This window comes from Dunckerocampus dactyliophorus, chromosome 2, assembly GCF_027744805.1.
Source record: "Dunckerocampus dactyliophorus isolate RoL2022-P2 chromosome 2, RoL_Ddac_1.1, whole genome shotgun sequence".
Lineage (NCBI taxonomy): Eukaryota > Metazoa > Chordata > Actinopteri > Syngnathiformes > Syngnathidae > Dunckerocampus > Dunckerocampus dactyliophorus.
In genome coordinates, this window is record NC_072820.1 from 49,564,231 (window position 1) to 49,579,246 (window position 15,016).

A 15,016-nucleotide genomic window follows, 5' to 3' on the forward strand; every position below is an offset into this window, starting at 1 on the left:
TAAATCCGTCTAAAGCTTGATTGACTAGCGCCCATAACGAGACATAATCCACTTTATTACACGGCAAAGCCTTTCCATTTTAAAGATAACAACTTCAAATAGATGGACCATATTTTAAAACAAAGCCATTTACTGTATTTGATAGCACAATCCCCGGCCATTAAAAAGTAAGCCATTACAAGAGAGTTCACTGACCTAGCGGTGGTCCAACTAAGCTGTCAGCATGTTCCTCCATAAACGTCCCTTCCAAGAGGTTATTGCCTGCCCTTCACTGTCATCACTGCAGTGATGACCGCACAGCCTTGCGTGGTCACATGCAGACGAGGGAGGCGGCGAGAGGTATATAAACAAGAACGTCTTCGTCTCAGCACCTTGCTTTCCTCTCAGCTTGCCTCAGCACCTCCTGACACACCACCAGCACCACCATGGCCTTTGCCGGAAGATGGGAAACTGAAACCCAGGAGGGATACGATGCCTTCTGCAAGCTTCTTGGTAAAAGTTGGACTCCCAAGTACGGACACGTAAAGCGTTTCATGACCGACACCACGTCTCCACCTTTCCTGCTGCAGGTATCCCTGCTGACATCATTGAGAAGGGCCGTGACTACAAGCTGATCACAGAGGTGACCCAGGATGGAAACGACTTCTCCTGGACTCAGGTCTACCCGACCAACGCCAAGGTCACCAACAAATTCACAGTTGGCAACGAGTGCGACATGGAGACCATCGGAGGAAAGAAGTTCAAGGTATGAAGGAGAGAGAAAGGGTTGCTTTATTTCGACGCTAACGATAACGAGTATGCTTTCTTCTTAGGCCACAGTGTTGATGGAGGGAGGCAAGCTGTGCGTCACCTTCCCCAACTATCACCACACCTCCGAGATCAGCGGAGGGAAGCTCATTGAGGTGAACACACGTCACTCATTTGAGCTTTCACCACTTCTTTTCCACTGGATTTGATTGGCTAATGTGCCCTCGTTCGGAAACAAACGAGGGCTCCAACTAATGATTACTGTCTTAGTTGATTCATCTGAAGCCTGCTGTTTCCATTAATGGAGTCATCGGTTAGGCCGTAGAACAGGGGTGCTCAAAGTGTTTTTATAGTCACAATATTATGAGAAACAAACAAAATAATGTTGTCATTTTTGGGAAAATGGTTTGCGGAAAAAGTCATAATTACGAGAAGAAAATTTACAAGAAAAAAATTTGAAAAATTAAAAAAACAACAACAAGGGCAGAAATGCCTCAGAACAAGAGAGTTCAAAGTGCAGCCCAGGGGCCGTTTATGGCCCGCGACTGCTTTTTATCGGCCTGCGGCACATTCTAAAATTATAATCTAACAAGAAAACATAAAAAAACAAAAACCACAACATGAATGGAAAAATCAGCAGTAATTTTACAAGAATAAAGTCAAAATACTGAGCTAAAAAAGTTGTAATCTAACAAGAAAAAGTCATCATTTTACAAGAACAATGAAATATTATGAGGAAAAATAATCAATGAAATATCAATGAAATTGATTTTTATTTTTGTCAAAATATAAAAATATTACAAAATTTTTTGGGAAAATTAGATTGGGGTATTGTTAACAATGTTGAAATGTTACGAGAATAAAAATATTATGAATAACGTCATAATTATGAGAGGAAAATTTACAAGAGGAAATTTGAAACAGTGGAAAAATTGAAAAAACAACAGCAAAAATGGGGAAAAAAACAGCTGTAATTTTACAAGAATAAAATCTATTTACTATTATGAGAAAAAAGGTCATATTATTACAAGAAAAAAATGCTGCAGTTTTACGAGGATATATTCGTAATAATAAGAAAAAATGCTATTTTAGTAGAGGTGATAAGAAAAATATCTTATTTTTTTTAAGTCATAATATTATGAGAAAAAAAACAAAACAAAATAAAGTCGGAATGTTTGAAAAATTCAGATGGCCGGAAAAATACAATATTGTGGGAATAAAGTGAAAATATTAGGAGAAAGAATTTTACAAAGATTATTTAGGAGGAAAATATTTTAGTCGGAAACGCAAAGATCATCAGACATCATGGCTGACTAAGGAAATGTAAAAATATTCACATTTGAGATGCTGAATATTTACATTTTTAAATGTAAAAAAAATCATTCATTGATGGTGAATTGTTGCAGCTCAGCAAGAAGCACTTCAGGTGCATTTCAGGTTCATCCTGAAGTTTCACCCAAGAGCCGAATATCTTTTTCATGTTTTAGCTACCCCACCGAAAATAACAAACATATATCATTAAACATATTTGCATTTTTGAGGTCCATTATCCATAAAGTGGCGTATTCTGGTGTAACAGACTTTTCTCTCTCTCCCACCAGACGTCCACGGCCGGGTCTGTCGTGCTGAAGAGAACCAGCAAGAAGCTCTAAGGGCTTGGAGACCTCGTGCGGGTCCGCTTGCAACAGACACCTCAGGGCGACGCACTGCAGCCAATAAAAAAGTACCACAACACCTTCAGCTTGTGTTGCCATTGCCCTCGTTTGTGCCCGCGCTGACTCTCAACACCACTGGAGGTCCCAACAAGGACAATTAGTGTTAAAAAATCAAGCATGACCGTGTAAAGCTGTTAAGGAAAAAGAAGGAATAGGTGTCAGGGTTAGCGGTTAGCCTTAGAGGGTTAGGATTAGAGGGTTAGAGGGTTAGGGTTCGAGGGTTAGAATTAGGGTTAGGGCTAGGGCTTGAGGGTTAGGGTTAGAGGGTTAGGGTTAGGATTACAGGGTTAGGGTTAGAGGGTTAGAGGGTTAGGGTTCGAGGGTTAGAATTAGGGTTGGGGCTAGGGCTTGAGGGTTAGGGTTAGAGGGTTAGGGTTAGGATTACAGGGTTAGGGTTAGAGGGTTAGGATTAGAGGGTTAGGGTTAGAGGGGTAGAGGGTTAGGATTAGGGTTAGAGGGTTAGGGTTAGAGGGTTAGGATTAAAGGGTTACGGTTAGAGGGTTAGGATTAGGGTTAGAGAGTTAGGGTTACGATTAGAGGGTTAGGGTTAGAGGGTTAGGGTTAGAGGATTAGGATTAGAGGGTTAGGGTTAGAGGGTTAGGATTAGGGTTAGAGAGTTAGGGTTACGGTTACTGTAGAGGGTTAGGGTTAGAGGGTGAGGGTTATCGGGTTAGGGTTCGAGGGTTAGGATTAGGGTTAGAGGGTTAGAGTTGGGGCTGGGGCTAGAGGGTTAGGGTTAGCTAACTAACTAGCTAGTGGCATCATGTGTTGTCAGGTGTTATGAAAGGCAGAGTCGGTGATGTCACATGGGAAACGAGAAATGATCGTACCAGAAGGTTAAAATTGATCACATTTTGAGGAAAATTGTCATCCATAACCAAGTTGACGTTGCACGGGACCATGGTAAATGGTCTTTCACTTGGATCGCGCTTTTGGTTCAGTATTTTGCCCAAGGACACTCGGACACGATCACAAGAGGACGGAGAATTAAACCCGCAACCTTCAGGCTGGGAGACGACAACCCTACCGTAAAACGTTTCCACAGACCGTGTATGGCAGGTGTTCAAATGTGCTAGGGCACTAGGGTGCTAGGGCGCTAGGGTCCTAGGGTGCTAGGGCGCTAGGGTGCTAGGGCGCTAGGGCGCTAGGGCGCGAGGGTGCTAGAGCGCTAGGGCTGCAACTAAGCATCATTTCCTAACCCTAACATTTATTCATCTGAAGTTTGCTCTTTCGATTAATAGAGTAATCCGTTAGGCCCTGGAATTGGTGTCCAAAGTGCAGCCCGGGGGCCATTTGCGGACCGCCAATGTTTTTTATTGGCACATTCTAAAAATATCATATCAAAAATATCAACTTAAAAAACAAACATAAATGGAGAAATCTGCAGTCATTTTACAAGAGTAAAGTCCAAATATTACAAGAAAAAGTTGTAATCTCACAAGACGAAGATGCGGCCCTCGCTGGAAATAGTTAGGACACCCCTGGTGGATGGTTTAGCTCAGGGGTGTCCAAACTTTTTCCACCAAGGGTGGCATACTAAAATGAAAGGATGAACTTTTCCATTTTGATATTTTGTAAAGCAACACATGTACAGTAGGTATGCTAACAAGTCATCTCTCTTGTCGTGTCATACATTTTCTCTCAGTTTTGCTGTTTTTTAAATTTTCCAAAATATTTCAACTTTCTTCTCAAATAATCTTCATAAATGTTCTTTTCGTCATATCACGACGTTATTTACATTATGTGACAACTTTTCCCCCAACCTCATTTTCCAAAAATTTCAAATTTGATTTGTTTTGTTTCTCCTAATATTACGACAAAAAAGTAGCCTTGAAAAAAAACATTTCGACTCTACGCTACTAAAATGACGTTATATTGCCTCATGTGACTACGCTAGTCTCCTCAAATTGTGGCTTTTTTCCTTGTAAGAATACGAGGAAATACGTTTTTTTCTTAAAATTTTTTCCGCAACCAGCATTTTCCAAAAATGACTACTTTCTTTGTGTCTTATAAAAATACGACTTTAAAAAGTTTAAATCCTCTATGCTACTAAAATGGCATTTTTTTTTCAGAGTATTACGACGTTATTCTCGTAAAATTATTCCTGACTTCATTCCCGTAACATTCTAACCCTTTTCCGCAACATCATTTTCCAAAAATTACTTGTTTTGTTTGCTTATCATAACATTCCGACTTTAAAACAAAGCATTTTCTTTCTTTCATATTTCGACTTTATGCTACTAAAATGACGTTATTTTTCCTCATGATGTTACGTCATTCTCATAAAAACGTTTTTCCTCGTAAGAATACAAGTTTTTTCGTGTTTTCACTTCATTCCTGTAAAATTAGCTTTTTTCACGCAACAAATTTTCCAAAAATGACTTACTTTCTCGTTTTGTTTGTTTCTGGTATTACGACTTTTAAAAAATAGCGTCTTTTTTTGTGAACGCTTTGGCTTTCTGCGACTAAAATGATGTTATTTTTCCTCATAGCATTCCGACGTTATTCTCATAAAATGAGGACTTTTTCTAGTTAGGTTGCAGCTTTTTTCTCTCCGTGTTTTAACTTTACTCTTGCTCATTTTTCCAGTTGAAAAAGAAAAATAATAATAAAAAATTAAATGAAAAATAACAATAATTTTTTTTAAAAAACAGCAAGGGGCCCCCAGGCCGTGCTTTGGACACCCTGCTTTAGCTAAGCCGCCGCGTCAACATTACTTGACAATAACAAGCAACTAAATGCCATTTTGTCCCCTTTTGCCCGCCTCACTCGTCTTGTTTCGGCACGTCCACGTTTCTCCCTGGCCGGCAGCCAAGCTAGCAATCAGTTCATGAAGCAGCTCGGTCCAGGATGGTCGTGGAAGCTCTCAGAGGAGCGCCGGAGAGGCTCTCCTGCTCCCAAGCTCCAAGTGTACAGCTTAAACATCTTAAACATCTTACAAAGCATTGGCACACTGGAGTGTGCGTCTGCGTGTGTGTGTAGGCCTCCAGTGCTGGTGACTCAATGGCTCCCTGATGAAAACACAAACCAGCTCTTTTGCCTCTGAGGTGGCGGCGGTTTCGGTGCGGCCGTGAAGCCTTTTCTCTCCCGCCAGCACAAACGCAATCAAGGTCCAACACTCCCGCAAGAGTGAAAACAAGTGAGGTATCATTTGTGTGCAATCAGCCCGCAATATCGCTTCCTTTGTCCTCCAAGACAAACACGCCTAATTGGCGTTTGTCAGCCTCACGTTGATGATTGGCCGTTCTGCTCTCCGTTTAGTGGAGGGAGAAATGGGCTCGTTGGCATCCGTACACGTCCTGTTTCGGTGGGCTGCACCTCCAGGCTGGCTCTTCACCTGCTGGGAAAATCTATTGATATGTTTTATGTTGCAAACATTTCAGCTTTCTTCTCAAATGATCTTTTTCTGCAACCTAATATCCCAAAAATTAGTTGTTTTTTTTTAATATGTTGACATTATTCTTGTAAAAATACAGCTGTTTTTTTTTTTACATTTCAGCTGTTGTTTTTTTAAAAGTTTTTTCTTGTAAATTTTCTTCCCCTAATTCTGACTTTATTCTTGTGATATTGCGACTTTTCCCGCCACCTAATTTTCCAAAAAATGCGACATTATTTTCTTTCTTTGTCATAATATCAGGACATTAAAACGACATTGCGTTTTTTTAAAATTTCGACTCGACGCTACTAAAATGACGTGATGTTTCCTCAAACGTTACGACATCATTCTTGTAAAATTACCACTTTTTCTCGGGATATTAAAAAGTCTTTTCTCTTAATCTTTTGACGTCATTTTTGTAAAATAACTGCAGTTTTGGTTTTTTTTTCTAGATATGAAGACATGAAACTGAACCTGTGGTAAAAACGTAAAATGAAAAATGAATCACTTGTGAACGCCCCCAAAGATCCCTTATTACCTCCACCAAGCACAGCGCGGCGTTAGTGTTTTTTGCTTGTCTGTTTTCTGAATGGATTTGGATGAAATTTTCAGGAATTGTCGGAAATGGAAAAACTGATTACATTTTTTCACCGTCTGGATCCAGAAAAAAAAAAAAGATTCTTTAACATCATGAGATACTGTAGGATCATTTTTAGCATTTGTGCGAATAACACCACAAAAAACGGTCAGAGCACTTGCTCGGGACGTTTAGCCTTCCCGGTACATTGCACTATCATGCTAGGTTTTAGCATGCTAATGTTATGTTAGCATTGCTAGCATGCTTACATTAGCATACAAGCATATTTTGCTATTTTCATGTGTAGACACATATATAAACACCACTATCATGCTAGGCATTAGCATGCTAACATTAGCATGTTAGCATTGCTAGCATGCTAATATCAGTATGATAGCATTTTTAACCATTTTCACAGGTAGACATTTATATAAACACTTAGCACTATTATGCTAGGTGTTAGGATGCTAACATTAGCATGTTAGCACTGCTAGCATGCTAAATTTAGCATAGTAGCATTTTAAACCAGTTTCATAGGTAGACACTGTTGTGCTAGGTGTTAGCATGTTAACATTAGCATGTTAGCATTGCTACGATGTTAACATTAGCATAGTAGCATTTTAGCCATTTTCACATAACTAGAGACTTCTTTAAACCCTTGTGCTATCATGCTAGGTATGCTAACAATGCTAAAATGCTAACATTAGCCTGCAACACCTAGCAAGTGTCTGCATATGTTAACACTTGTATAAAAGGGGCAGAAAATGCTACTATGCTAATGTTAGCGTGTTAGCATTGCTAAATAGCATTTGCTATCAGTACCCGTAATGTTAAATATCCTGATTGAGTTGTACTTCTAGACTCTGGAATGGTTTAAATGGTTGACAAATGTTAACAATTGTTTGGTTTTCAGAAAAAAAGAGGGAATTTTCCGTGAAGTGAAAATGTTAGTGATGTGAAAAACAGCTAGCCTGAATATCCTGAACGTGTTGAACAGTTTGATGTCGGAATGGCTTGAATGAATTGAGAAATCTGGACGTTGAAAGAAATCTTAGAAGACGAGGAAGTCACGTCTCTACAGGCGGGATAGCTGTGTCCCATTACGCGCGTTCTTAGCTGTGCCTTTTTAACTGTTTTTATATCTATTCAGCACACTTATTATCCATCCTTTCTGCAATTCATGTCATGACCTTGATTTGTGTTGTTGTTGAAAACATCTTCGTTTGCTGTTCGTAGGTGTCGTGTGCTCAAAGGTAAATCGTAACCACGATGCTAATGACATTTCATATGGAGTCCATCACCAGACATCGATAGCCGGAAGACATTTGTCCTGGGGGTGGTTTGACTTTCATGCATCCTGTCTCCGTTCCCCTGACTCTGAAACTGATCTCAGCACGCCATCTTGGAAGACGTCTCACTTCCTAAGTTGCTTCCCAGGGTGAGAGATGAGAGGAGAGTACGAGTGAGGATGCGTACGGTGCGAACCGACTGCATTGATCCTGATTCCGTTAAACCAACCGTAAGACCATTGACGTCATGAATCTGTCTGAACTCTAACCAAAGCACATTTTCCCATAGAAAATAATGTAAATCCAATTAATCCGTTCCAGACACACAAAAATGTTAACACAAAACACATGGAAGTGACTGACTGAATCCAGCTAGTGATAACCAATGGATTAGTGCTAGCAGTCATCATCAAAGTGAGCATCAGAGCATCAAGTGTTGCAGCGGATGAGCTATCAAACATTTGCCCTGCCCTTCACTTTATGGAGGACACTTTTTGCAGTTTTATACGTGTTGTTACCGCACAGAGCAGTCTGACTCCCGACACGTCGCATGTGCACGATTGGTCAGGGGTCTTTCACGTCACTGGTCATAGAAACCCCCTCGGCGCCTTCTTGAATTACAAAAGGTTGGCGTCCGGGACGATGGTGATGACTCTGTTGCTGTGAAGACTCCTGGAATCAGTGTCACCTTCATAACGCAACAATAAAAACACCACCCATGAAAGCAAAAAGGACGGGGTTCGTGGATCACCCAGCAGGTCACAAGCTTAGGCCGTACTGAACGCTGGCACGGAAAGTTCCAGACTAATTCCCCGTGCACAGCCTTCCATTCTGTGTACATTCAAGACATTCATCTACCGAGGATCTGCAAGTTTAATGAAGTACTTGAACCTCCGCCCCAGCAAGGATGTGCCTTTCACTCAAACCCATGCTCTGCTTTCTTGTCCACCAGCAAGCTAGCTGGTCATCTATTCATTCGTCCCCAGAGGCTGACTCCATGTGCCCTTTAGCCCAAGACGGGGCCTCTCTCCGGGGGGACAGTAGCCTGCTTTGTTTTCATATCATGCCTCACATTCCCCAGGCTTGCCCCGGTTCCTTTGCATGCCTTCTCTGTGGGCAATCGGGCCAGCATCCATCCATCCATCCGTCCGTCCATCCATTCATTCATTCACAGAGCAGCTGACTTCTTGTGCAACCCCAGCCTGGGACAAGGCCTCTCTCTGGGGGACAGAAGTCCACTTTGTCCCCCCTCTACACGCTTGACATTCTCTAGACCTGCTCTGGGACCCCCTTTTCAAAGCGTAGAAGAGGAACAATGGCCTCCCCATGACTGCTGATAGTATCAGTCGTGGATAACGCAGACAGATTCTCATTCACGTATTGTCATTCACCCAAGTCGTTGTCTTCACGTTGTCTTAGAAGACCGTCTAAGCAGGCGTCATCAATGCCTGCTCCAAGACTAGATAGGACAGCTCTGGTGTGGGACCAAGAGGGAGAGGAGCCGGAAGGCACAGCTCTTGATTTACCGGTAGATCTACAGTATGCCCCCCCCCCCCCCCCCCCCCTTTTTGGGCTTTGGGTCGTGACCAAAAGAATGAGATTGTGGACACGGGCGGCCAAAATGAGTTCCCTCCGTGGGGTTGCCGGACTCACCCTTGGAGCTCGGCCGTTCGGGGGAGTTTAGAGTAGAACCACCGCTCCTTTGCTTGGAGGGGCGCCAGCTGAGGTGGCTCGGACGTCCTGGATGCTCCTGGATGCCTCACAGGTCCAGCTGGGAGGAAGCATCAGGGCAGACCTGGGACACACTGGGGGGAAATGTAAAATGGATGAATGAATGATAGCATGATGGCATTAAGTGTTTAGTTACTGTAAGTCTCTACTTATGAAGACGGATAAAATGCTACTATGCTAATGTTAGCATGCTAATAATGCTAACCTGCAACAAGTGTCTGCGTATGTTAATACTGTCAAAAAATGCCACGATGTTAACATTAGCATGCTGGCACTAACATGCTAACACGTGTTTATATAAGCTTCGACACCCAGCCCTGACGAGCCGACGCCGGACTGAAATGCTATTGTTAGCAGGCTAGCTACTAGCATGTTAAGTCTTTATGCAAGTTTATACATATGCAATAAATGCTAACATCTTCAACTGGCGCCCCGACAAAAATGCAACGGGATCAACGCGTCCGGGCGGATTCATTGTTATCTGGACGTTTAAGCCGGTCCTGGGTCAGCCACCACCGCCTCTCTCGACACAAAGCCGACCCGGCGCCAGAGGCCGTGTGTATCGACGGCCCACCGCTATTTAGCGCCGAGAAGGGCGGAGGCGTGGGCCGTAATTAAAGATGGCGGCCTTGACATCACACAATAGCCGTGCACGGAGGGGGCTTTTATTGCATGTGTTTTTCTCAACAGGAGAGTGGGCGGCGGTCTCCCCTCCGTGTGCATTTAATTGGTTTAACAGCTGGAAAGGAGAAGGGGGGGGACTTGGGGGTGGGAGGTGGGGGGGGGCAACAGAGGAAGGGAAACAAAGACACGGCAGAAAAAACGCGAACCGCGCGGCGTCCAATGCCAGCTTTGGATTCCGTGCATTAAACGTGGAAATGAATCGTTTGCGCCGCCGTCGCCTTCCGTCAAGACGCGGCGTTCATGCCTTCTAACGGCAAACGTATGGCGGCTGCCTGGGCTCAAACGGGACACGCGTGGGCTCCTTGGCAGGTAGCATCTAGCCCGCAGTGGCGTGGATGTTAGCATCATTTTGGTGAATATGAGATTAGGGAGAGACGGGAGCGCCTTCTACCTCCCCGTGATGACGGCTTTCATGGTAACGTGCGTGCGTGTGTGTGTGTGTGTGTGTGTGCGTGTGCGCGTGTGCATGTGTGAATACAAACACTGACAAGTGGCTTTGTCTGGCCTCTGCAAATAAACGAAAACTGGAACAGGGCCTGGGGGCAAGGTTAGGCCGTGATGTTCCTCCAGAGGTTTCAGCTAATGGAGATCCACTGTCGGGCTGGAGGGCCAGCGCTCGGGGGGGCAGGGTTGGGATTAAAAATGTAATCCATTGCACAACGTTTGCAGTTGCCGCCCAGGCTGCAAACGGGCTTGAAATGACACCGACCCCGAAGATGCTAACCTAACGACCGTGATCGTGATCCGGCTAAAACTGATAGCATGGCAACGGACACGCGACGCGACCACTGGGCAGACTGCGGCAGGGACGCCCGAAGGGCAGACATTTTAGAAGAATAAAAGACAAAAATAAATTGTCATCTAAAGAGAAAAGGTCACCATTTTATGGGAATAACGTCGGACCGCCACGAGGAAGAATAACGTCCTTTTAGTCGCATCAAGTTGAAACGTTACAGAAGGAAGACGCTCTTGCTTTAAAGTCGTACGGTTAAGAGGAACAAAGAAAACGACAAATAAAGTTGTCATTTTTGGAACATTCGATGCGAAAAAATGCATGAAGAGAAAAAAAAAATCCCAATTTTTACGAGAGTAACGTAATGCGATGAGGAAAAAATAAGGTCCTTTTGGTCGCGTCAGGTCGAAAAAATTCAAGAGAAAAGGCGACAAGTCATGATACTCGTTATGATTTCGGATTTTGGGGAAAATTTGCTTGCGGGGCAAAAGTTACAATATCCCGAGAATAAAGTCAGAATTAGAAAGAAAATTTAAAGGAATTTTTTTTTTTTATTTAAAAAAAAATAAAATAAAAATCAGCTGTTTTCCAAGAATAATGTCAACTTATAAAAAAATGTTAACATTATTTCCCAAAAATGAGGTCGCAGATTTCAAAAAAGAGACGCCGCAATTTTGCATTTGCGTTCTTCGTGAGTGATTTCTTTGCAAATGAATAAGATCCGGCATCGTCCCCACTTGCGTAGCTTTCGTGGGGACCCTGACGGGCAACGTGGGGGGGCCGTGGACACGGAGTGATCGACGGCAAACGTGTGATGTGTTGACAAGGGATTTGTTTTTGGTTTTTTCTTCACAGCAACCCGCCACAGAGACTCAGGAGCTTATTTCACACCTCATTTCTTTTTAATACCTGGAACACCGTCTGGGGGGGGTAGCACACGTATACAAGCCTGATGAGCAAACACTCACACATCCTACATAAAGTAGAGTCGCGTCATACACGTAACCCAGGCTTGATTAGAGTGTAAAAATAGGCATTTTTACGGAATGCAACCCACACCGCTAGCGGGAGTTTCCTGTACCATTACTGTCATCTGTGGAAATACATGTAAAAACTAGAAAAGCACCATAGTTCCCCCCATATTGTGATTTACACCATAAATATTAGTTCTACATTGATTGTATCTGCGTATTTAGATTCCTGAACCATGAAGACATACATGGAAGGGTTTGAATGACTTAAAGAATGTTAACAATGCTAACATTAGCATGCTAACACCTAGCATAATAGCGTTAATTGTCTGCTTAAGTCCATATTCATGAAAATTGCCAACAATGCTAGTATGCTCATGTTAGCATGATAGCAATGCTAACATGCTAATGCTAACACCTAGCATAATAGTGTCTACCTATGAAAATGGCTAAAAATGCTACTATGCTAATGTTAACATGCCAATGTTACCAGGCTAACCCTTAACATGTTAGTGTTTATATAAATGTCTACCCATGAAAACGGCTAAAAATGCAAATGCAATGCTAATGCTAATGCTAGCTAATGCAAAAAAATAACAAAAAATGCTAGTTTGCTAACAGTAACATGCTAGCAATGCTAGCATGCTATCACAATGTACCGGGAAGGCTAATGTCCCAAACAAGTTCTCAGACCATTTTTTTGGGGGGGCGTTACATGCACAAATGACGAAAATGGTCCTATCTCACAATGTTTTTAAAAAATCCTTTTAAAAAAATCCTGGCTCGAGACGGTGATCCAGATGACTCCCAACATTTCATCAGTTCTTCCATATCCCATTCCTGACAACTCCTGAAAATTTCCTCCAAACCCATTCAGAACAAGTTATTTTAAACACGGACAAACAAACAAATGAACGCTGGCACAAACAAAAGCATGAGCTCTGTGCTTGGCGGAGGTAACCACAGCTATTTTGCTGTAAATTGAGACATCCTAAGATTAAAGTGTTCAACATTCTAGGGTCGTCCTGTTGTCCTCAAAGACATTTGTCCACCGGCTAGGATTGTTATCGAAAAGTCCAAGTGCATAAGTAGGGAACGATGCGGCTCACATTACCTGCACTGCAGCAAGCCGCGGTGACCAAAGCGATAATTAAGGTTTCATATCTGCGAGGCTGTCAAACTGTCACAGGCGGTGTCGTCGGCAGGCGAAAGCATCCATTTGCTGATGTGCGAGTCTCGCGCTCACAGTGCGCTTTTCTGTTCCGAAAACTCCACAAGAATCCACAAAAAGAACCTTAAATAAACATTAGAGAGGAATGCCAATTTCTTTGGGTGAAATACTCGCCTGATCAAAATGTTGAGGCCAGTTGGAGACATTGTAAGAATGTACATTTTTCACTGTTGGATCCCCTAAAATAGGACTCAGTAATGGGAAGGGGTTTGGGCGTGCTTGGTAAGTGTTTCCAGGAGGCTAGTTGCTCCAGGTGGTGAAGATGACTTCACGGAGGGCATCCACTGTCTGGAACTCATGTCCTTTTTTGTAAATCCATCCCCAAATGTTCTCTGTTGGATTTAGATGAGGGGAACACGCCGTATGGTCCAAAAGAGTGAGCTTATTCCTCTGGAAGAAGTTGTCCTGTTGAAAAAGCCAGTCATTAGCACACAGACGAGGGCCTTCAGTCATGAGGGATGTCCCCTGCAACATCTCCACATAGCCAGCTGCTGTTTGACGCCCCTGCACAACCTGAAGCTCCATTGTTCCATTGAAGGATTGTGATGGTGGAAAACATCTCAGGTGGGATCTCCTTGTCACGCCAGTAACGTTGGAAGCCATCAGGACCATCAACGGAGAAGAAAACCTTACTTCCTCCTTTCAATGTCCCATGTTTGCTGCTCTCCTGCAAATTACAAACGGGCAATTTTGTGGCTTTGAAGGAGTCAACGTTTTTTCTTCATAAAAGCCTTCTCAGGCAGACGGCACCTGGTGGTTATCGGACTGCACTCGGGACCAGTAACAACCTTCATTTGGGCCGAGGGCGGTCCCGTGTCTTGACGAACAGATAGATCTACAGATAGATCTACGGATAGATCTACGGATAGATCTACAGATAGATCTACGGATAGATCTACTGATAGATCTACGGATAGATCTACAGATAGATCTACAGATAGATCTACGGATAGATCTACAGATAGATCTACTGATAGATCTACAGATAGATCTACAGATACATCTACAGATAGACCTACAGATACATCTACAGATAGATCTACAGATACATCTACAGATAGATCTACAGATAGATCTACAGTTAGATTTACAGATAGATCTACAGATAGATCTACAGATAGATCTACAGATAGATCCACAGATAGATCTACAGATAGATCTACAGATACATCTACAGATGGATCTGCTGATAGATCTACTGATAGATCTACAGATAGATCTACAGTTAGATCTACAGATAGATCCACAGATAGATAGTTGGTCGGAATTTTGGTTCACTCCTCTTTACAAATGTTGCCCAGATCCTCAGGTTTTTGAGGCTGTCGCTTCCCAACTCCAAGTTGTCCCCCGACCATCATATAAGCGGAGCACCTGAAATGTAAGTCATGGATTACTAACCCCGTCCCAGAGCTGTAAAACTGGGGGGAACGCTGACGTTTTAGCACCCTGCACAGATCTTCAGTGGGATGAAGGTGTAGAGACTGGCGAGACCCCTCCGGGATCTTAACGAGCTTCTTCTTGACGCATATGGATCCAGCTTCGATGCAGGCAGTGATCTGAAAATTATCGCTCACCCCCGTCCTGTCTTCTGAGGGCCACACGTGCACCGTCTCCGGTCAAGGACTGTTTCATGACGAGTCGCATTAACAGGACATCGAGGGGGGGGTGATGGAGTGCAGGGGTGGGATGAAGGTAAAACGATGGCTCAAGGCAATGAAGATAGTAAGGAGAGAGCACAACCGTGTGATGACAGCATTTAAAGGTTTCTATCTGTTGTACTTTTACGACACGCTCACTGACCCCTGACCCCAAACGCAACTCAATGGGACGCTTGTGAGGAAGTGCTGACGTGAAAGCTCCGACACGCCAAACTGAAAGAAGATTGCAGGATTAGCAGTGCAATCTTCTGGGGAGTCAGCCAATAAACACAACAATGATACAGTTTGTGTCGCACAGCAAACC

At 43.2% G+C, this 15,016-nt stretch overlaps 1 protein-coding gene across 1 annotated transcript; it reads left to right on the plus strand.

Moving 5' to 3' along the window:
• The first annotated feature begins 314 nt into the window (after positions 1-314).
• On the plus strand, positions 315-2,471 carry LOC129177197 (gastrotropin-like). Its single transcript, XM_054768046.1, has 4 exons — positions 315-492; positions 570-745; positions 813-902; positions 2,349-2,471. The coding sequence occupies exons 1-4, from the start codon at positions 426-428 to the stop codon at positions 2,397-2,399; spliced, it is 384 nt and encodes a 127-aa protein (XP_054624021.1). The 5' UTR covers positions 315-425; the 3' UTR covers positions 2,400-2,471.
• The last annotated feature ends 12,545 nt before the right edge of the window (positions 2,472-15,016 follow it).